Below are 22,911 nucleotides of genomic sequence, written 5' to 3' on the forward strand. Positions count from 1 at the left end.
AGATGGCTCTGAGCGGTGGAACGCAAAGAAGACCTCCAGGGGGCGGGAGACGAAGAGCACGTGGTACACAGTGGAAGTGAGGACTCCTGGCGGGAAGCGGGAAGCTGGCAGCCCCGTGATCGGTGATCGGGAAGTATTGGAGGGTATGGATGTGTTAGATGAATACCAAACTACACACTGCACGACATAGAGGGCGATATATACTGTAACCCGGAATAGTATTCTAGTAACATTATTAATGATGCCTCAGGCACAGTGCAGCCTCATGGGAGAACAAGGTGCATTGCTACATTATATGTTTACTAAAGGGGCACCTCACCCTGGGATGGAATACAAAGTATATTGCTGGGACTTCAATGAGGATTTCAGGGCCTTTGTCACCACCTGACAGTTCACCGTCTTCGGAAAAATCCAGGCGGACCCCCAACTGGGGATGATGTCATCGGACCCCCAACCGGGGATGATGTCATCGGACCCCCAACCGGGGATGATGTCATCGGACCCCCAACCAGGGGATGATGTCATCGGACCCCCAACCAGGGGATGATGTCATCGGACCCCCAACCAGGGGATGATGTCATCGGACCCCCAACCAGGGGATGATGTCATCGGACCCCCAACCAGGGGATGATGTCATCGGACCCCCAACCGGGGATGATGTCATCGGACCCCCAACCAGGGGATGATGTCATCGGACCCCCAACCAGGGGATGATGTCATCGGACCCCCAACCAGGGGATGATGTCATCGGACCCCCAACCAGGGGATGATGTCATCGGACCCCCAACCAGGGGATGATGTCATCGGACCCCCAACCAGGGGATGATGTCATCGGGCCCCCAACCAGGGGATGATGTCATCGGGCCCCCAACCAGGGGATGATGTCATCGGGCCCCCAACCAGGGGATGATGTCATCGGACCCCCAACCAGGGGATGATGTCATCGGACCCCCAACCAGGGGATGATGTCATCGGACCTCAGGAATTATGTGGTTCTGAGCCCCCCGCCGCCCTGTGAAGATGTTCTTTATTAAAGCGGAACTCCAGACTCATTCTTTCTTTGTTTTAGATTGAGTGAAGATAGGTTAAAGCGGAACTCCACCCTAAAGTGGAACTCCCGCTGATCGGAACCCTCCCCCCTCCAGTGTCACATTTGACACCTTTCAGGTATTTGCACCCATTTCCGGCCACACAGTCTCGGGCAGACTGCGGGCATGACGTGTCTTCCCCCCCGTTTGTTCTGGGAACACTCGGCTCCCAGTACACAGCGGGACCCAATCAGCAGGCTTAGCGTGACTCGCGCATGTGCCGTAGGGAACGGGGCAGTGAAGCCGGAGCGCTTCACTTCCTGGTTCCCTCACTGAGGATGGCGGGGGGAGCAGCAGAGAGATGAGCGATCCCTCGTCCTCTGCTGCGGACGGCGCTGGACTCCAGGACAGGTAAGTGTCCTAATATTAAAAGTCAGCAGCTGCAGTATTTGTATCTGCTGGCTTTTAATATTTTTTTTCAGCGGACATCCGCTTTAAGCAAAACTCAACTGCTTCTAAATGCTGTCCTACCCCAACCACGCCCCCCCCGCATGTGGCATCAGTGACTTCCAGGAATTTGGGGACTGGCAGAGACCGGCAACACAAATGCCACCACTGTAGTGCCCTGCGGCATTTGTGCCCATGTGCGGACACCTGCGCATAAACTGCAGCCTACTAACACACCGTCTCCATGTATGGCTGGAACATAGCAATCCCAGGTGTCTGTGGAATCCGGCTTAAGGTAGCAACCAGGAAGAGAAGGTAAATTAAAGGAGAATTTAGGGCTATATCTACACACATTATATTACCAAAAGTATTGGGATGCCTGCCTTTACATGAACTTTAATGGCATCTCAGTCTTAGTCTGTAGGGTTTATTATTGAGTTGGCCCACCCTTTGCAGCTATAACAGCTTCAACTCTTCTGGGAAGGCTGTCCACAAGGTTTAGGAGTGTGTCTATGGGAAGGTTTGACCATTCTTCCAGAAGCGCATTTGTGAGATCAGGCACTGATGTTGGACGAGAAGGCCTGGCTCGCAGTCTTCACTCTTATTCATCCCAAAGGTGTTCTATTGGGTTGAGGTCAGGACTCTGTGCAGGCCAGTCAAGTTCCTCCAAAGCAACGGGTAACACCGCTCCAGGTGATGATAATTTTCCTCCACCCCAAACTCACTCATCCGTGTCTTTATGGACATTGCTTGGAGCACTGGTGCACAGTCATGTTGGAACAGGAAGGGGCCATCCCCAAACTGTTCCCACAAAGTTGGGAGAATGAAATTGTCCAAAATATCTTGGTATGCTGATGCCTGGAGATTTCCCTTCCCTGGAACTAAGGGGCATAGCCCTGAAAAGCAACCCCACACCATAGTCCCCCCCTCTACCAAATGATTTGGACCAGTGCACAAAGCAAGGTCCATAAAGACATTGAAGAGGGAGTTTGAGGTGGAGGAACATGACTAGCCTGCACAGAGTCCTAACCTCAACCTGATGATTGGAGACTGCGAGCCAGGTCTTCTCGTCCAACATCGGTGTCTGACCCCACAAGGGGTCATTAGAGGTCATTAGAACTAGTGTCCCCATTGGAAGAATTCCCATCTATGACTTTTCTGGGGGCAACCCAAAATGTGGTATTTCTTTTTACTTTCTCTTTCAAAAATAATGGTAGGGGGAATCTCCCTAACAGGGGGCACAGACCACAAAAAAAAATAATCCCTCAGGTGTTCTAATCCCTCTACAGCAGGGATCCTCAAACTACGGCCCTCCAGCTGTTGCAGAACTACACATCCCATGAGGCATTGTAAAACTCTGACATTCACAGACATGACTAGGCATGATGGGAATTGTAGTTCCTGAACAACTGGAGGCCATAGTTTGAAGACCCCTGTTCTGCACTGTCCAAAACAAAAAAAAATTAAGTTTTTCCTTTAGTTATACGTTAACATTTGTCTGTGACCTGATTGGGTAGATTTCTTACTTACTTTCCCCCCCCCCCCCACCAAACAAACATTAAAGTGTGGTTGTCACCAGCAGGGATAAGCTCAGGTGTGGTCAGTTTCTCTCTTCCGAACCCAGCGAAGTGATCCCACCGGGAAGCTGTTACTGCAGAGCGGCCAATGCATTCCCCACTCCTTTATGTATGCGGGGCAGGGAATTTCTTGGTTGCCTATCATTGGCTTTATACAGGGGTAGCCTAGGTGGGTTTGGACTAGGATGTAAACACCTGAGCTCCTTTCTAGTCATAGGACAAGCATGCGGGCAGGAAGGTGCTCCTAACTGAGAAAACCCCCTCCTGGAGACTCCTGGGATGGATGACTTAACTTGCCTAGGCAAGAAACCAGGAAGTAACTGAAGAAATGTAACGTTTTATACAATAAATAGGATATACGTTTCTATCTATTTACTAATGCTAGCAGCATGGCCAATGTTTGGGAGAGTGAAGTTCCATGATTTTCTTTGTGTCTGTAGAATTCCAATTCCTAATGGTCGTGTTTCTCTTCTGTAGCTGGTCAAGATGGCCGAGAGACCAGAGGATCTCAATTTACCCAATGCCGTTGTCACCAGGATTATCAAAGAGGCGGTAAGAAGTATTTTTGTATTGTTCAGAGAGTCTCCCGCTCCCTATGAGTCCATCATGTCCGCAGTAGAGGTTGGTCGCCCACTAATTCACATTGTGAAATGATATTCATGGGGCCTCCGACAGGGGGACGTTTTGGCGCATTTTAGTTGATCAGCGCCATCATATGGGTGGCGCCAACCAATCAGCAGTCGCTTAGCCCATCCTGTCGGCTATGGAGCAGACACAGAGAGGATTTCATACCCCAGGCTCCTGACGTGGATATACCAGGGCTTAGAACCGGAGATTGTGGCTGTACGGGTCAGCGGGGGGGGGGGGGGGGGGTGAGGAGGGGGACCTGTGTATGTTCATCTTCTAGAGTTTTCTGTAAAGGTGAACCTAAACATCTAGATAGGCAACGCTTTAAAGTGTAAGTACCAAAGTTTGACGCCATACCAAGAGCGGGTGCAATTTTAAAGCATGACATGTTAGGCATCTATTTACTCGGCATAACCATCTTTCTCATTATACAAAAAAAAAATTGGGCTAAGTTTACTGTGTTTTTTTTTTTTTTTTTATGAATTAGAAAAAAAAAAAATTCCCCCAAAAAAACACATTTGAAAAATTGCTACAAAAATACCCAGCAAAAAAAACCCTTTTTTATTCCCTAGGGTCTCTACTAAAATTATATATATATATATATATATATATATATATATATATATATATATGTGTATGTATGTATATATATATATATATATATATATATATATATATGTTTGGGGGTTCTGAGTAATTTTCTACCAAAAAAAAAAGATGATTTTTCCATGTAGGAGCGAAGTGCCAGAATTTACCCGGATGGGACGTAGTTAAGGAGAGACTCCCATTACACATTTAGAGAAAATTGACAACGTCTATGTAAAGCCATCTTACACTTATCCAATGTAAGTAGATGATGTTTCTTTTTCTGTTTTGTAGTTACCAGAGGGAGTAAATGTATCTAAAGAAGCGCGCAGTGCGATCTCACGGGCAGCCAGTGTCTTTGTCCTTTATGCAACATCCTGGTAAGTGTCTAATGAGGCAATGATGTTATATTTTAGGTGGAGGCATTATGTGTTCTTGTAGGGGGAAAAACCAGCTGAGGCAGCCATGTTGTGGTGACAGAATAAGTTACCAATACCTCTAGTCTAGTGGATTGATTGGCTGTCTTAAAGGGGTTGTAAAGGTAAAAATCTTTTTTTCCCTAAATAGCTTCACTTACCTCATCCTTCAATTTTGCTTTTAAATGTCCTTATTTCTTCTGAGAAATCCTCACTTCCTGTTCTTCTGTCTGTAACTCCACACAGTAATGCAAGGCTTTCCTGGTGTGGCGAAAGCCTCTTGAGGGGGGAAGGGGCGAGCAGGAGTGTCAGGACGCCCACTAACACACGGCTCCTTTCTCTATCTGCAAAGTAGAGAGTGTCCTGACTTGCCTGCTCGCCCCCTCAAGAGGCTTTCTCTACACCAGGGAGAAAGCCTTGCATTACTGTGTGGAGTTACAGACAGAAGAACAGGAAGTGAGGATTTCTCAGAAGAAATAAGGACATTTTAAAAGCAAAATGGAAGGATGAGGTAAGTGAAGGATGACTGCAAAAGGTAAAGGATGCTTTTTAGGGAATTTTTTTTTTTTTACCTTTACAACCCCTTTAAGAACGATGGAGATAAAGAGCATACATGACAAGTACTCTTTGATTTATTTTTTATTATTGGACAGAATTTACAGTGGGAATAGAAAAGAATCATCCCCCTTTTTAAAATCAAATTGTGTTGCTCTGCAGCGTGAAATGAAGACGGACACAATTTTCGTTTTCACCAGCTGTATCGATTAGTGCCATTTATAACATCCAAGTGAAAGATATAACGCCAACATATTAGGAAAAAAAAATCCAAAAATGGAATCCCTGAGTTGAACTAAAAAGAAACCCCCTTGTGTCAGTATTTTGTTGAACCACCTTTTTGCTTTGATTATAGCCTTTAGTCTGTTTAGATGTGCAAAGTTAGTAGACATATCCCAACTCTTCTTTGCCGAACTGCTCAAGTTCAGTTAAATGTGATGGTGACAATTTGTGGACTGCAGCCTTCAAGTCACTCCACAGATTTTCAATGTGGTTGATGTCTGGGCTCTAAATAGGCCATGCAAGGACATTCACCCTTTTCTCCTTCAGCCACTATGTGGTAATTTTGTGGTGTGCTTTGGGTCATTGCCTTGTTGGTAGGTAAACCTTCTTCCTATTCACAACTTTCTGGCAGAGGGCAGCAGATTTTTTCAAGAATTTTACAGTATTTTGGCCCATTCATTTTTCCTTCTATCCTGACAAGTGCTCCAGTCCCTGCGGCAGAGCAACACCGCTAAAACAGGATATTACCACCTCCATGCTTTGCTGTAGGAATGGTATCATTTGGATGGTGAGCTGTATTGGATTTCCGCTTGTTGTTGAGGCCAAATAATACAATTTTAGTCTCATCTGACCATAACACCTTTTTCCATGTGGCCCCAGAATCTTTAAGGTGCGTTTTTTGGCAAAGATTAATCGTGATTGCATGTGGCCTTTCTTGAGGAGTGGCTTTTTTTTCTTGCAACCCTCTGATAGAAGCCACATTTGTGGTGTTGTCGCATGCACACAATGATCACTCTGTCATAAATTCCTCCAACTGTTTCAGAGTTGCTGTAGGCCTCTTGGTAGCCTCTCTGATCAGTTTCCTCCTGGCTCTTTCATCCAGTTTGGAGAGACGTCCTGATCAAGGGAGGGTCTGTGTTGTACCAAATACCTTCCACTTCTTAATAATAGATTTCACTGTGCTTCTAGGCATTGATAAAGTCTTTGAAGTTTTTTTTGTATCCATCTCCTGACTTGTGCTTTTCCACAACTTTATCCTGGAGATCATTTGTCAGTGTCTTGCCACCCGTAGTTGATAGATTGCTATCCAGGGACTGAAATGCTCCAGGAAAGCTCTTTTCATTCTGAGCTAATCAAAATAACCACAGCTAATTACAGTTGAAAGTCGAATGGCTTTGTGCCATTTGAGAAGGTAATTACTGATTAGCTACACCTGATTGAGTTTAAAGTCATTTTTAGGACGTGGGTGATCCCTTTTCCAACTCTGTGATTCTGTTTAAAAAAAAAAATCGGATAAGTTGGTGTTATATTTTTCACTTTGAATATTATAAGTTGCACTGCGTAACTACAGCTGGATAAAACAAAAACCGTCTGTCTTAATTTCAGGCTGCAAAGCCACAAAATGTGATTATTTTAAAGGAAGTGTTTCTTTTCTATGTCCACTGTATATAGCTTCCAACAGTTTTCAAAGAACGATTTGGTTGGTGTTTTGAGCCTAGGTTAGTGATTCTTTGATACATTGACTCTATTGCCTTCTTTAGCGCCAACAATTTTGCAATGAAGCAGAAGAGGAAAACGTTGAATGTGACTGATGTGATGTCAGCCGTGGAAGAGATGGAGTTCCAGCGTTTTCTGGGTCCCCTGAAAGAGGCTCTAGAGGGTAAATACTTTGTTTTAATAGATTTTCAAACGTGCTTGATTTTTTTAATCCAGTACAGGACAGTTTCTTTTAACCTCTTGACCACCGCCCCATGTCAAAAAGACGTCCTCTTTTTAAAGTTGAATATCTCGATAACGGCAGCAGCTGCTGCCACAACCGAGATATTCATCTTTTCAGGGGGCGGTGGTGTACACGATAACGGCGGTCTCCGTGGCGAATTCGCCGCGAGATCGCCGTTATCGGTGGCGGGAGAGGGGCTCTCCCGCGCCCTCCGCCGCTTACCGGAGCCGTCGGTAGCGGTGGAGGGGATCGGATGTGTCCGGCAGCTGAGCGGGGACGGGACTGAAGGAGAAATCTCCTTCACCCATCCTCATAGCTCTGCTGGGCGGAAGTGACGTCAAAACGTCAGTCCCGCCCAGCCTCTTAAAGAAACATTTTATTTTTTTGTCATTTGAAAAACTGACTTTTTTTTTTTTTATTTATTTTTTTGCATTTAAGTCTAATTATGAGATCTGAGGTCTTTTTGACCCCCAGATCTCATATTTAAGAGGACCTGTCATGCTTTTTTCTATTACAAGGGATGTTTACATTCCTTGTAATAGGAATAAAAGTGATCAATTTTTTTTTTATTTTTTTTTCAGTGTAAAAAATTATAAAACGAAATAAAAATAAATAAGAAAACCCAAAAAAAATGTTTAAAGCGCCCCGTCGAGCTCGCGCGCAGAAGCAAACGCATACGCGAGTAGCGCCCGCATATGAAAACGGTATTCAAACCACACAAGTGAGGTATCGCCGCGATCGTTAGAGTGAGAGCAATAATTCTAGCCCTAGACCTACTCTGCAACTCAAAAAATGCAACCTGTAGAATTTTTTAAACGTCGCCTATCGAGATTTTTAAGGGTAAAAGTTTGACGCCATGCCACGAGCGGGCGCAATTTTTAAGCGTGACATGTTGGGTATCATTTTACTCGGCGTAATATTATCTTTCACAATATATAAAAAAATTGGGCAAAATGTATTGTTGTCTTATTTTTTAATTCAAAAAAGTGATTTTTATCCAAAAAAAAATGCGCTTGTAAGACCGCTGCGCAAATACGGTGTGACAAAAAGTATTGCAATGACTGCCATTTTATTCCCTAGGATGTCTGCTAAAAAAAAATATATAATGTTTGGGGGTTCTGATTAATTTTCTAGCAAAAAAATTGTGATTTTCACATGAAGGAGAGAAGTGCCAGAATTAACCCGGTGGGCAAGTGGTTAAAAAGGTTAAAGTGATAATGTCGGTGCAATTGTATGTAAAACATACCAACAAATAGACTACATATACTTACCTTTCTGGTGGCCTGTTTCCTCAAAAGCTGCAGCTTTGCATTACCTGTCGTCGTTGTCCCCGCCCCCCGTCCCCCTCTGCTTGCTATGGTTCCTCCCTCCAATTGGTATGTCACTACAGTATGTACAGCCTGGTGGGGGCAGATCATTCAAAGACCCAGAAGTTTGAATACTTGCAGAGAATGGTGGGCAGTCAAGTGATGACCTTTCAAGAAATGGGGGGCAGAAAGATAAGTATATGAGTTTTTTATTTTTGCAGGTTTGCTGTATAAACACTTGACCTTGTTATGACCGGGTCGCTATAAGTCAAGCTCCACTTAGAGTAAACATTTGAATCTGCGTAGAACTTTAGCTGCTTACATTTCTGTATTATAATTTTATTTTATTTTTATTTTTTTAACAATGCTACACAAGCAAAGCAGGGTGAAAAAAAAATTAGCAATAGCATGTACATATTAACGATATGTAAATGCTATTGATAATTTTTGTTCGTCTTGTTTTGCTTGTGTAGCATTGCAGGTAAAACAAAAAAAAAAGCTGATCAAAATGTATAATTTGTACAATAGTCAACATATGGATATTCGCCAGCTGAATCTTTGTGTGCTCTACATGTCATAAATCATAGGAACCACAGACCATCAAATAGTTTTTCAAGCGTTTGTCTCTGAAAATGGCACTTTTACTTGCCCACCGTACGCTGTCATATGATGTCATTTACTTTGAGGGGAGATATCCCCTCCTCCCGACATCCTCCGGTCTCTCCCATTAGATTGGGGAGCCAGAGAATGAACCACTGGCAGCGCACGGTTTACCATAGAGCTGAACAAGGACCAGATGGCCCCTGGCCATCTCTATGACCCTCGGAGGCTGGATGTGACGCAGATGTTCAACACTGCTTCCTTTTTTATTTATTTTTTAATCTAAGGCCGCTTTCACACTGAGGCTTCAGCGGTCGGCGGTAAAGCACCGATATTTTTACCGTAATTGTTGTGTCGCTATTCGGCCGCTAGTGGGGCTTTTTTTAACCCCCGCTAGTGGCCAAAGAAGGGTTAAAACCGCCCGCAAAGCGCTGCTGCCCATTGACTTCAATGGGCAGGGGCGCTTTAGGAGTGGTGTATACACCGCTTTTACAGCGCCTCAAAGATGCGGCTAGCAGGACTTGGTGTGGTGAAAGCCTCTTGAGGGGGCGAGCAGGAGGGTCAGGACGCTCTCTACTTTGCAGATAAAGGAGCTGTGTGTTATTGGGTGTCCTGACACTCCTGCTCGCCCCCTCAAGAGGCTTTCTCCACACCAGGGAAAAAGCCTTGCATTACTGTGTGACGTTACAGACAGAAGAACAGGAAGTGAAGATTTCTCAGAAGAAATAAGGACATTTAAAAGCAAAATCAAAGGATAAGGTAAAGGAAGCCATTTAGGGAACATATTATAATTTTTTTTTTTTTTTTTTTTTTTTTAACCTTTAACAACCCCTTTAAATCTCCATGAAATTAGGTGTGTGATGTTTCTGTGGCCCCATACATACACTATGTTGCTGTGCTCATCCCATCATTTCTTCCGCCCACACACTACTTCACTCAACACAGAGTGAAAGCAGAAATGACATTGGTGGAGTTGCCACTATCTTGGTGGAGGGCATCCCTGTGTAGTCAGGCTGGAGAGGACCACAGTGGGGAGAATCAGGAACACAAAATGTCCCCTGATGCTACCCTATAATGTATGGGGCAAGCTCACGGGCATACTGTTTTCATGGGCATCTGCCAACCACCAGTCAGGTCACTAATAAAAAAATAAAATAAAAAAGATATCCCATTCTGCAGCTGCAAAATAAAGGTCAGAATCGAACAATAAGCTATATACACATCCTGTGTAGTATTTACACAGATGAGAGAAATTTCAATAATATAAATGCTAAAAGGCTACAATAGTGTATATCTCTTCTAGTATGTTGCAAATTCTTTATTAGCTACAGACCAGTTTGAGCTTGGTAATGTTTCTTCAGTATGCCAATATGTTGGCTAGTAGGGCTAGATATTTTCCCAGTTTCTATTTGCGAAGCTTTCTATGTAAGGAATTCTGCAAGTGCATAGCACTAAATATATTAATCCATGATTTGTTTCCCAAGTGACCCGATGTTTCGGGTAGAATCTGTTTTTCATTAGATAACCTGATCACCCTTGCTTCCAATATCATTTTTGGGGTGCTTCCATGAAAACCTGGACCCCTCACTTTATTTGGTCTTGATAGTGACTATACCAGGCTAGCATAGTTGAAATAGATGTAAGCACAACTGCTGGATAATTTTGTCCCTGATTACATTATCATTGATTTGTAACCATAGCTCTGCACGAGTCTACATGCATGTCGTCGATGTACCTAGGCCACACCAGAATGTTTCACTGGTACTTGGAAATTCCTTAATTCGAGGCCTTGGAGTGTTCCCACCCCCAGATACAGGTTAGCGTATGGCGGGGCACATTGTTGCGATGCAACTTTTCACATCTGGAGGAAGTGGGAGCCCCCAAGCATTCCTGTTTAAAATGTGTTTTCAGAAGCTGTCACCAAAATAGTTATGTCTGACTGCCCCTTTTCTCTCTAAGGCCCCATCTTGTGGGAGATGCTGCCATAGAATGCATCCACCTTTATTGCTATGACTGTGTCAGAAAGGAAAGGAAAGGATGTAAGATAATTTATTTGCAGCAAGCTAAAAATCAGTAATGTCTACCTTTTTTCTGCAGCTTACAGGCAGGAACAGAAGGGGAAGAAAGAAGCCTCAGAGTTGAAGAAGAAGGACAAAGATAAGAAAGCAGACGGAGAGGAAGACAAAAGCAAAGCGGATGACAATGAAGATGAGGAGGAAAAGATGGAAGAGGAAAAGATGGAAGAGGAAGAAGTGATAGAAGATGAGGAAGTGGAGAACTGAGCAATCCTCTGTAATATGACATTGGTGTCAGTGTTGTGACACTTCATGTGCATAGAGAATTTGCACTTCATGCCTATCTAATGGTTCCCCAGCCTAAAAAATGTCTCCAAGACTGTTCAATGACCTGGCTGTAAGGGTCGATCCATATTTGGCAATGTGATCTGACAGTAGTAAGATGATTTGTTGCACAAAGAAGAACATTTGTTATTGGGTCCTTTTTTTATTTTTTTTTCATTAGAATTGTTAGAAAAACAACACAAAAAAAGTTTCTTTTTTAATTAATTAGCAGTTTTTGCGTCTTTACTGTATTTAAAGAAGTGTTGACCTTCATGTATATACACCATTGACATTTGGCAAAAGCATCACATCATTCTCTAGAGAAGAGGCTAATCTTCCAATACTTTGACTTGCCAGCATGATGAAATACTTCTTTCCTGGAGAAAGTGCTGCTCTAGGTTCCCTTCAGTGTTTCTTGCATGTCTGATGGCTAAAGCGTTTGGTTATAAGAGTTTAAGGCAAGAGATGCTGATCTGAATTCATCCCCAGATACTATACCTGGGGAGCATTGTCTCCATTACAGTATTCTCAGCCCTTCCAGTTATGTATCCCAGCAATGATATATTAATTGACCCTAGATTCCCAGAACAAGTGATTCTGAAGTTGATTTAGAATCTCAGTACTGTACAACAATTTATTTCCAAACTCCTAACCTCTATCTTGTAGCCTCTGAGATGGAATTGTCCAGCACCCAACTTTGGTGCTTCTGGCAAGATATAGCTTCCTCCAGTGTGGGACCCAAGAACCAGGTATTATAGCTGAATATTGCACCCAAGAATCTAGCCGACACTAGCTTAGGAACTCGCTTTTTGAAAACTCGCACAGAATTTATATACCACACAAGATCGAATCAAATTATGCAAACAAGAATATAAATAACATAGCTAAGCAACAGCCAACATAACTATAAACATTCATCTAATTAAACAGTAAGCTATTCAACAATTAGTCATTTAAACAAGCCTATGTGACTTGGTGCCCTCAGACCATTCGGCACCAGTGTCCTAGTAAGACCTAGGGCTGTCCAAATCTGTAAAAGGATTATCAGACCGAAACATAGGCAGCTCAATTACCAATGGAGCATCATGGGAATATAAATATTTTCTATGATTGGAGCAAACCACTTTTCTCCCTGGCTGTAGCCTGGGGAGGTGCACATGTTCCTTAGCGCTCTCTTTAGGCCTGCCTAATCAATCAATAGGAAAATGTGGGGGAGGGACAAATGTACCATTTTGCATTATTAAAATTCACATATTTACATTGCTCTTCATACCTGGCTGATCCAGTGACTTCAAAGACCAGATTAGTAAAATGCAGAGTTCTATACATCGCAAACCTTTGGAAGAATGTAGACCAAAAAAAAAACACCTCACGAGGGTCACTGGGAGTGTACAACCCTGAAATGCTGTGTAATTACTCTCTATGCTTCCCATCTTTCTATTTACATCCAAACTTCCAAGACAGGTTTGAATATGTTGGTTTTGAGAAATGTCTTGGTGGTAACATAAGAAGCTCACAGTGGGTGTATTTTGGAATTACTGATATGAATTACAAGCTAGGGTTCCCAAATCATCAATTACTGACAGCAAGTAGTGGGGTATTCAGGTGTACTACAGCAATATATAAACAGATAAAAAAAAAAACCTTTCCCAGCTAACTTACCAGCTAGCCTGCAACAAAATCAAACTGACCCTAATATTAACATTAAAAACTAGGGGTTTAGTCACACACTATTGCAAATATATGTGTTTTTTTACTTCAATACTTTTTTTTATTGTTTCCATACAAATACAAAGAAAAAAAATCCATTTTTTTCCATTCCTAGTGCATTTTATGTGCATACAAGCGAATAATTATAAACATTAAAAGTGTCCATTCGTCCCATTCCCCCCTCCCTCCCCCTCACCTCCCTCCTATCTTACTTTAGAGTGCATACACGTTTTTATTCTATTCTTTTCCTTAGATTATTACCCATCGTTCCTTAATTTAAAGTGAGCGACCTATTTTACATAACCACTGTTCCCATATTGCTTCAAATTTTTTGAGGTTACCCCTTCTAATCCATGTTGCCCTTTCCTTCCCAATTGTGCTATTTAATTACATTAAACCATTCCTCTACTGTGGGTGGATTTGGTGCTTGCCATTTTAGTGCTATTAGTTTCCTCGCCTGAAACAGGCATCTTATAACTGCTTCTAATGTATCCCTCTGCCCCATTCCCTCCTCAATACATCTAATAGGCAGACCCTAGCTTCAAGTTCCAGAGTGATGCCGAAGTTGCATTTTATAATGTCCAGAATTCCAACCCAGTACCTATGCAACTTTGGGCATTTCCACATCATGTGGATGAGGTCCCCTGTATCTTGGCATCTTGGGACATTTGTCATCCAGCTTCCATCCAAATCCATATAATTTCTTTGGAGTATAATAGACCCTGTGTAGGAGAAATAAATGGGAGACCCGTTGTGACGGGGCTAATGAGACCCTTATCCCCAGTTCCAGTATCCTATCCCATTGTCATTCGTTAAAGGTCCAATATCCTCCTCCCATCTCTGTTTGTTGTTCCTGCTCAACTTCTCTTTTCCTATTAACTGATCACTAATCTGTTCATATAATTCTGAGATAAGACCTTTCAGAACCCCCGTCTTAATTAGTCTTTGGAGATGCGTGAGCTTTTGCCAGCTTACCGGCTGTAATTTAAATTGGGCTTGTAGTGCGTGTCTAACCTGTAAATAAGTAAAAAACATGGAGTTTGGAATGCTAAATTCACTGCTTAGCTCTGAAAAGAGTTTTAATGTACAACCTGTATACAGTTGTGCCACTCTGGTTATCCCCCGTTTCTCCCATTCTTTTAGTTTCCCCCATGGCCAAAATTTCTTTTAAATTATTGTTATCCCATAGTGGGGAATATTCTGTTAATCCTTTATAGCCCAGAGCTAATTTTGCTGCTTGCCATATCCTCATCACCATCTTTACTGTTGGATTCTTCACCGAGAAGAAATTGGCTTCTAAGGTCTCTATTACAGATCTATGAGGAGACCCACTTAGTATCATTTTCCCACTACGCGTTTCCTCCGCCCTCTATACTACACCCCCCCAAGTGCTGTAACTGTGCCGCCAAATAATAACTATAAGGATGTGGAACCGCCAGCCCTCCTCTGTTTGTTGGTAATTGCAACGTTCGGAGACTGATCCTTGCTATTACCCTTTTTCCAGATTAGGGTCCTAAAGAGGGTCCCTCTATCTTTTTAAACCATTGGTTGTCAATCCATACTGGGGAGTTGTGGAGTACATAGAGCAATTGTGGCATCCATATCATTTTGATTAAATTACTGCGGCCGGCCACCGACGTGGCAAATGCCCCCATATCTCCGCTTTACGTTTGAATTTACCCAGAAGTGGCACTAGGGTTATCATTCACAAATTGTTCTGGGTTACGTGTTACCACTATGCCTAGGTACTCCATCTTCTCCCCAGTTTTTAATTGAGGGATTCCTATTCCATCCATATTATTTGCCGGCTTCCACTACAAGAGTGTTGACTTTTCCCAGTTTATCACTAAACCCGAGAATCGTCCGAACGCTTCTACTGTTTGAACTGCAGTTTTAAGGGAGGTTGTAGAGTTGCCTAGAAAAAGAAGGATATCGTCCGCATACAGTGCGACTTTTTCCTCCTCTACTCCTCTCTGAAACCCCTGTATTTCCTGTGTTGCTCTAATAGCAATCGCCAGAGGCTCAATTGCCAGGGCAAAGAGGAGGGGGGACAATGGGACATCCCTGTCGCGTTCCCCTTTCCAGTTCAAACGACTGTGAGACTTCATTATTTATTTTTATTTTGGCCCTTGGGGAATTATACAGTAGCTTTATCCATTTAATAAAGGATGGACCAAACCCAAATTTCTCCAGAGCGTGCCAGAGATATTTCCCACTCCAGACTATCCAAAGGCTTTGGTGGCATCCAATGATAGAATAGATCTATCTCCCACATTATCCGTTTGGAGTCTGTAAGTTTAGGTACAGCCTTCTTATATTTATACTCGTGGACCGATTTGGAATAAATCCAGATTGGTCTGGATGTATTAATTTCTGTTATATATTTGTTTATTCTCGTTGCCAATACCTTAGACAATATTTTTACATCTAACAAAGCAAAGATATGGGTCTATAGGATGATGTATCTAATTGATCCTTCCCTTCCTTCTGGAGCACTATAATAATTGCTTCCATCATTGAGGGGGGGGTTAGCCTTCCTCCTTCTTTCGCCCAATTCAGCGTTTTTAATAGTTCAGGGAGCAGCACCTCACCATATTGCTTATAAATCTCCGCTGGCAGGCCATCTGGCCCTGGGGACTTTTGATTAGAGTCTTTGACTGCCTGTTGTAGTTCCGTTAATGTAATTGGGGATTCCATGACATTTCTGTCTTCCTCTGAAAGAGATGGGGTTTCTATTCCTTTAAAAAATTCTTCCATCTGCCCTTTAGCTTCCCCCTTTTTTGAACTATATAAATCTTTATAGTAAGGCTGCAAACGTATCCACTATTACAGATGTTTCAGATGATATCCCACCTCCTACCATCCTAACTGCTGGAACATTAGAGGGTGCCATATTAGTTTTTGCTAGGAGGGCCAAAGTATGGCCCACACTTTCCCCTCCGAAAAAAGCACTCTGCTCCTGAAATAGATGCTTATTTTCAACTTTCTTATTAACCACTAACTTATATTCTGTTGCTTCTCCAGCCATAGTTGCTGTTTAGACAATGTTGGATTTTCCACATATTGCTTTTCAGCCTCTAGGCCCTCTTCCCTGATTTTCTTCCTCCCATTCCCTTGAGTTTCTCTTTTTTTTGCAAATAATAAGTTTTGTTTATTTTCATAAAATGTCAGTACAGAATATAGCAGCAGTTCAAGTGCAAAAGATGAAAGGAGGTACAAAATTCCAGCTAGCTGGGCTACACAGTGGCTCCATATCTAATTTCTGCTATCAGTGACATGTAACACAATTGGAGATCTAAAAGAAGGAGTAAAGAAAGAGAAGAGAAAGGGAAAGAGGGGGGGTGGATGTAAGGAGGGAATGGGGTGAGGAGGGGGGGACAGGGGCGGGGGGGGGAGGCGAGAAGAAAAGGGAAGAGGGGATGGGACAGGGGAGATAGGGGGGGGGGGGGCAGGCAAGATTTGTCAGGGTGAGCAGTGTACCTTGGCGGCCTATTGTCGACTCACGGCGGGTCCTCCACCACGTGCCACCTCTCCCCGACCAGATCATGGGCATCCAACCGATCCTGGATCCTAGCCGTCATTTTTTCCATGGAGTTCTACATCTTTGACCCTAGCATAGAGGGCTACTTGTGATGGGGGGATAGGTTACTTCTTCCAATGAAGCGCTATCAAGCACCTCGCAGCTGTGGTATGTGTCTCAAGCAGTTGTTTTTTTTCTTTTAGTAGGGGCTTAGCTATGCGAGTGTTGGGATAGGCCCAGCAAGAACAGCTGCGGGGAGAGGGATATGGGCGCCTCCAGGAGGCGAGATAGAAGCTCTTGCGTTTTGAGTCCAGAATGGGACAATCAGGGGGCACGTCCAGTAGATGTGGAACAGTGTGCCCTTGGCTTGGCTGCAGCGCCAGCATCGGTCAGAAGTGGAGGGGTAAATCCTGTGGAGGACGTCCGGGGTCAGGTACCAGAAGAACAGCACTTTATACATATTTTCCTTATAAAGGGTGCAGATCGAACTCTTGGCCGCCTGCCTCCAGACTGCCCTCCACTCGTCCTCCGAGAGCACCTCCCCCAGCTCCCTCTCCCATCGGAGCATATATGTATGTTTACCTTTGGTTTGTGCGGGGTATTCATTGAGGATTTGGTAAATGTCTGATATGAGACCCCTTCGGGCAGTGCCCTCGAGGATGATTCGCTCAAATGGGGTCGGTTTTGAGAAGAGGAGCCGAGGGGCGATTGTTTGAGCGTAGTGCCTGATCTGTAGGTAGCTGAAAAAAGCTTGCCGTGGAATGTCATGTTTGGCTTGGAGATCAGTGAAGGAGTGTAGGGTGCGGGATCTGGGTCTACTAAATGACCAAAGTGAAATAGGCCTCGCGAGCCCAGGGCCAGGACATCTGATGGGTGAGACTGGTCGGACTTTAGGGTTGTAGAGGAAAGAGGTCAGCAGGGAGCTATCGGACCTAAGTCGACCGTCTTGGGCTAACCTCCTCCAGGTACTTTGAAGCTGCCGCATGGAGCCCAGTAAACGTCCGGGCTCCACTGCCGCATTTGCGTTCCACAGGAGGTTGTTGGGTATAGGCGCCAACCAGATCTTTTCCACCTCCGTCCATCTATTGTAAGACTTCTGGGGGAACCATGATGCCACCGCCCGAGCTGCGAAGCCTGGTAGTATTTGACCAGGTCTGGGAAGGCCAGGCCTCCCTCGGTTCGTGACGCCGTCATAACCGAGCGTGGGATCCTGTGGCGTTTGTAGTTCCACACGTACCGGAGGAGGTCGGCTTGTAGGGCTCGCAGATGTGCGCAGGGGACCGGGATAGGGAGGGTCTGGAAGAGGTATAGTAGTTTTGGGAGGACTACCATCTTTATTGCCGCTATCCGGCCTAATAGGGATATCTGATGGGACTTCCATTTGTGGATCAGCGCCCTTATTGAACTGTATAGGGGGGGGAAGTTGGCTTGGTACAGGGATGTAAAGCTTGGGGTCAATTGGACCCCCAGGTATTTCAGGGAGGTTCGCTCCCAGTGGTACGGGAAGACGGACTGCAAGTGTAGGGCCTCTGGTTCGGGCATATTGATCGGCATGGCCATGGACTTGGCCGTATTAGTCTTGTATCCCGAGAGGGCCCCGTAGCATTCTAATTCCCTGTGTAGGTTAGGCAGGGAAATGCGGGGGCGCGTTAGTGTCAGGATAATGTCATCGGCGAAGAGGGAGATCTTAAATTCCCTCCCCCTTACTGGGATTCCACGGATATCCGGGTTGCCTCGGATCGTCGCTGCTAAGGGCTCGACGCAGAGAGCAAAGAGGAGGGGGGAGAGGGGGCACCCCTGACGGGTCCCATTAGTAACGGGGAAGGTAGATGAAGTGGCAAAGGGCGTTTTCACCTGTGAGATCGGATTGGTGTAGAGGTGTCGGACCGCCCGGAGGAAAGGTCCCCTAAATCCCATATGCCTTAACGTGGCGAGCATGAAGGGCCAGCCAAGGCGGTCAAACGCCTTTTCTGCGTCCAGACTCAGGAGCAGAGACTCCGGGCCCTCCCTGCTCGCCACGTCAATTAGGTCGATCACCTTTCTCGTGTTGTCCCCCGCTTGGCGGAGGGGGACAAAGCCCACTTGGTCTTTATGGACCAGAGAGGGTAAAACTACATTTAGGCGGAGGGAGAGGACCTTTGTGAAGATCTTGAGATCAGAGTTCAGCAGGGCTATCGGCCTGTAGCTTGCACATAGTGAGGGGTCCTTGTCTGGTTTGGGGATGAGGGTGATGAAAGAGCGCTGCATGTCCTGCGGGATGGGGGTCTGCTGTAGGAAGGCATTGAAGAGCTTCGTCATGTGAGGGAGGAGTGTGGGGAGGAAGGTCTTGTAGTATTCGTATGGAAACCCGTCAGGGCCTGGGGATTTATGGGCGGGTAGGGACTTAATGGCTGCGGTCAGTTCCTCTCCTGTAATGGGAGCGTTAAGGGAGGCTAGGTCGCCGGTTGTAGCCGGGAAATGCCCGCCCGAGTTAGGTATTGTGTCATCCTGTCTAACAGGTCGGGGGGGGGGTGGGTCATGGGGGATTTCTGGCTTGTTATACAGGTCGGCGTAGAATGCTGCGAAGGCATCCGCAATACTCTGAGGGTGTGATATAATATTGCCCGAACCATCCTGGACCTGGTGTGGGGTGGATGCGAGCGAACGGTCTGCTAGTTTCCTCGCCAGTAGCGCCTGTGCCTTGTTGCCTTTGTCATAATATACCTGGCGGAGGCGTACTAGAGCTTTCTCGACTCGACCCATCGCAAGGTCCCGGAGTGTTGACCGTACCAGGGCGATACGTTTAAGTAGCGTCAAGGAGGGGGAAGACTGTAGGCGAATCTCTAAGGCCCGGAGCTGCGCTTCCGCCTGTTTTCTAGCCGCCTCGGCATTCCTCTTAAGGGCCGAGGAGATGGCCATACACCGTCCCCTAATTACCGCCTTATGGGCGGCCCACAGTGTGGTAGTGGAGACGTCCTGTGTGTCATTTTCGCTGAAGTAAAGTTGCAGGGTGGAGTCTATTTCCATTTTGGAGGGGGTGTGTTTCAGGAGAAAGTCATTCAGGCGCCAGTTATAGGGCCTGCGGGTGGGAGTGTCGAGGTCAAGGGTCAGGGTAATGGGGGCGTGGTCGGACCAGGAGATGGGCAGGATCTGTGCGGAGTCAGTGAACGCGTAATGTAGTATTGTTGACTAAAAAGTAATCTATGCGTGAGTGCGTATGGTGGGGGGATGAATAAAAGGTGAACTGGCGATCCCCTGGGTGAAGCGCCCTCCATGCGTCGAATAGAGCATGTTTCCTCGTCAGCTGACGGAAAAGTTTAGAGTCCCGCAGGGCTTTCGTTTGAGAGGCTCGGGGGTTCACCACCAGGCGGTCCCAGGTCGCCGAATGGGGCAGGTTAAAGTCCCCCCCCACTACCAGTAGGCCGTGGGGGGATCTAGCTAGGCGGGTGAGAACCCGGCTTAGAAATCTGTGCTGATGTGCGTTAGGGGCATACAGGGTGCATAAAGTTATGTCTCGTGAGTGCCATGTCCCCCTCAGAATGATGAAGTGGCCCAGGGGGTCAATGTAGGAGTCTTTACAGGTGAAGGGAGTGCCCCGTTTGATCAAGATTGCGACCCCTGCCCGTTTGCGCGGGCTAAAGGCCTGGTATATTAAGGGGAAGTACCTGGATGCAAACGTGAAGGAATCGCCCTTAGAAAAGTGCGACTCCTGCACCATTATAATCTCCGCCCCTGTTTGCCTGAATTCCCTAAGTGCTAGGTGACGTTTTCTATTGGAGTTAAGCCCGTGTACGTTTAAGGATAGCAACTTAGCCATACTGTGGGTGGAGAGATCGCGGTTTGTACTTAGCTGGAGTTGGTCGAGCTGCATCTGGTTCTGGGAGGGCGAGTGGGGAGACCGCCGTGGCGACGGCTACCAAGGTGTGCTGTCGGGTGCTGCCTGCACGGGAGAGGAGAGAGAGGTGTCTGAAAAGAGAGAAAAGTGAGAGCAAAAGCAAAACATAACACATCAACAATCAACAATGGGGGCCCGAGGGCCCTCAGGTCCCAACAGTTCCTTAAGGACCTCCCGACCAAAAAGTCCAAAAACATAGGTCGGGGGGGCAGGGGGGTGGCGTGGAGGAACTCCACTGTGGGGGTTAGGGGAAGAGGAACTCTTAGGCTATCAGCCATGGGGGGGTCCGTGATCAAAAGGGCAGCCTCTTCGACGTCTCATCCGAGACAGGCCCGATGTGTGGCGTAGGGGTAAGGCTGGGGCAACCGGGGGTAGATGGCGGGGTAAGAGCAAGAGAAAAAAAAAGGAAAATACAAAAACAACAGCAAAACCGGAGAGTCTCCTGCGGTGCTCGAGGCGAATTTCGTGGCCGGGGCGACCATCTTAGTGCTTGTGCCTGGGGGAGTTGCGGGCAGGGTCCCGGCCCCTGGGGCGTTTAGGCGGCGGGACTCTCTGCCAGACTACTGGTGGAGGGGGTGGCGTGGCCACGAGATCCCAATCCGGCAGCCGGGGAACGGGAATGTCCAGTGCTCTGCAGAAGTCGTCCAGGTCCTCTGGGTAGCGTAGGGTGGCTGAGGTCCCCTGGTGGTTGGCGGACAGGCTAAAGGGGAAGCCCCATCGATACACAATGTCCTTGTCTTGCAGGGTGCGGAGCAGGGGTTGTAGTAGGCGTCGTTTCTGCAACGTGATCCAAGAGAGATCCGGGTAGAGTTGTAGTGGGTTGTTGTCAAAGAGGAGGTTGCGCATAGGACGGGCTTTGCGCATTATGTTTTCCTTCAGCGGGTAGGAGTTTATGCGGCATATGACGTCCCGTGGTTTGGAGGCTGGTCCCTTTGGCTTGAGGGCTCGATGGGCCCTGTCCATCTCGATGGTCTTGTCTGTTGGTTCCCCCAATATTTCGTTGAATAAGTTCTGAAGGGTGAGCTGTAGGTCTTCTGCCCCATCCGCTTCAGGGAGTCCGCGTATGCGGATGTTGTTGCGGCGCCCCCTGTTGTCCAGGTCTTCCATATGCCGCTGCATGTCTCTCAGCATGAGACGGTGGTCTGACGCCTGGGTCTGGGTGCGGTGTACCGCCAGTTTAGTCTCCTGAATCTCTTCCTCAGCCATTTCCATTCTGTCATTTAAGTGTTTGAGGCCCGTTTGCAATACTTGAATTTCAGCGCGGCAAGTCGCCCTGACGTCCTCAACAAGCTGTTTAAAGTCCTCTTTCGTGGGAATGGCCTGCAAGTAAGATTGCCATGGTGGGGGGGGATGGTATGAGGGTCCCCTGACATCATACATAGGCTGCAGTGGATCAGTGGGGGATGGATGGCGGGTGGAAGCTGGTTCCCTGTGCTGTCTGGCCTCGAGGGGGGGTTGCTGGGGCAGGTCCCATGTGTTGGACCAGGCCTCGGCCTGATCTACTGGTGGAGTAGGGGCCCTTCCCTGCCAGGGGGTGCTGGTGGTGGCCATGGAGGCATATGATGGGGGAGAGATCCCCTGCTGAGCTCCGGTCCCCGGATGGATGGCCGGATGGGTCTGTCCCTGGGCAGTAGGGAAGGTAGGGTCTGGTCTAATGCCAGCAGAGGAGCTGCCTTGCTCTGAGGGCTCCATAGAGGCCTGGGTGCTTGAGGCTGTAGGGCCGGGAAATCCTCATCAAACGTGGGTGATGTGGTGAGCTGGGAGCCGCTCTGCTGCTCAGGGTCTGGGGCTGTACATAGCAGGCGGGGGAAGGCCCCGGTGCATTGGGTGACCTGCTCTGGAGAGGGAAGGGGGGCTGCGGCCTGTGCCTCGTGGTCCGCCGCGGGGGGGCGGGGGTGCTGCGATCCACTCACCCATGTCTGTGATCCATCCGGGCCCGGGGATGGAGCGGTGGTCTGCGGTCGGGTTGAGGATGGCTCCGGATGGTAAGGCGAGGAGGTGCGGGGAGAAGAGGCTCCTGTTCTGAGGGTGGTCGCGTCCGGCGCCATCTTGTCCCCTCCGCCCGGCGGCATTTCGGGCGCTTTAAAGTATTTTTGCAGGGTCGTAGCGGAGCCTGGCGGGGGTTGAGATGATCCCCTTGCTTTGCTGGATCTTGTGGTCCGCGATCCGCCCATGGATGGCGGCGAATACCCCCGGTTTAGTGCCTATAAGCTGCGGGCTGGAGAGGAGCTCTCAGGGGTTGCTTCCTTCCAGGCTGGCTTCCGGTCACGCCCCCCCCCTTGAGTTTCTCTTAATCTTAGCTACCTGCTGGATCAATATACCCCTGAGGAATGCCTTTAGGGCATCCCACACCACTCCCTCCGGCGCTGTCCCCGTGTTAAAGT

General features: G+C 46.8%; 1 protein-coding gene across 1 annotated transcript; it reads left to right on the forward strand.

The window, feature by feature from the left end:
• The first annotated feature begins 42 nt into the window (after nucleotides 1–42).
• Nucleotides 43–11,561, forward strand: POLE3 (DNA polymerase epsilon 3, accessory subunit). Its single transcript, XM_040324313.1, has 5 exons — nucleotides 43–143; nucleotides 3,530–3,604; nucleotides 4,559–4,644; nucleotides 6,999–7,117; nucleotides 11,182–11,561. Exons 2-5 carry the CDS (start codon nucleotides 3,539–3,541, stop codon nucleotides 11,364–11,366), a joined length of 456 nt encoding a protein of 151 aa, XP_040180247.1. The 5' UTR covers nucleotides 43–143; nucleotides 3,530–3,538; the 3' UTR covers nucleotides 11,367–11,561.
• The last annotated feature ends 11,350 nt before the right edge of the window (nucleotides 11,562–22,911 follow it).

This window comes from Rana temporaria, chromosome 9, assembly GCF_905171775.1.
Source record: "Rana temporaria chromosome 9, aRanTem1.1, whole genome shotgun sequence".
NCBI classification, from domain to species: Eukaryota; Metazoa; Chordata; class Amphibia; order Anura; family Ranidae; genus Rana; species Rana temporaria.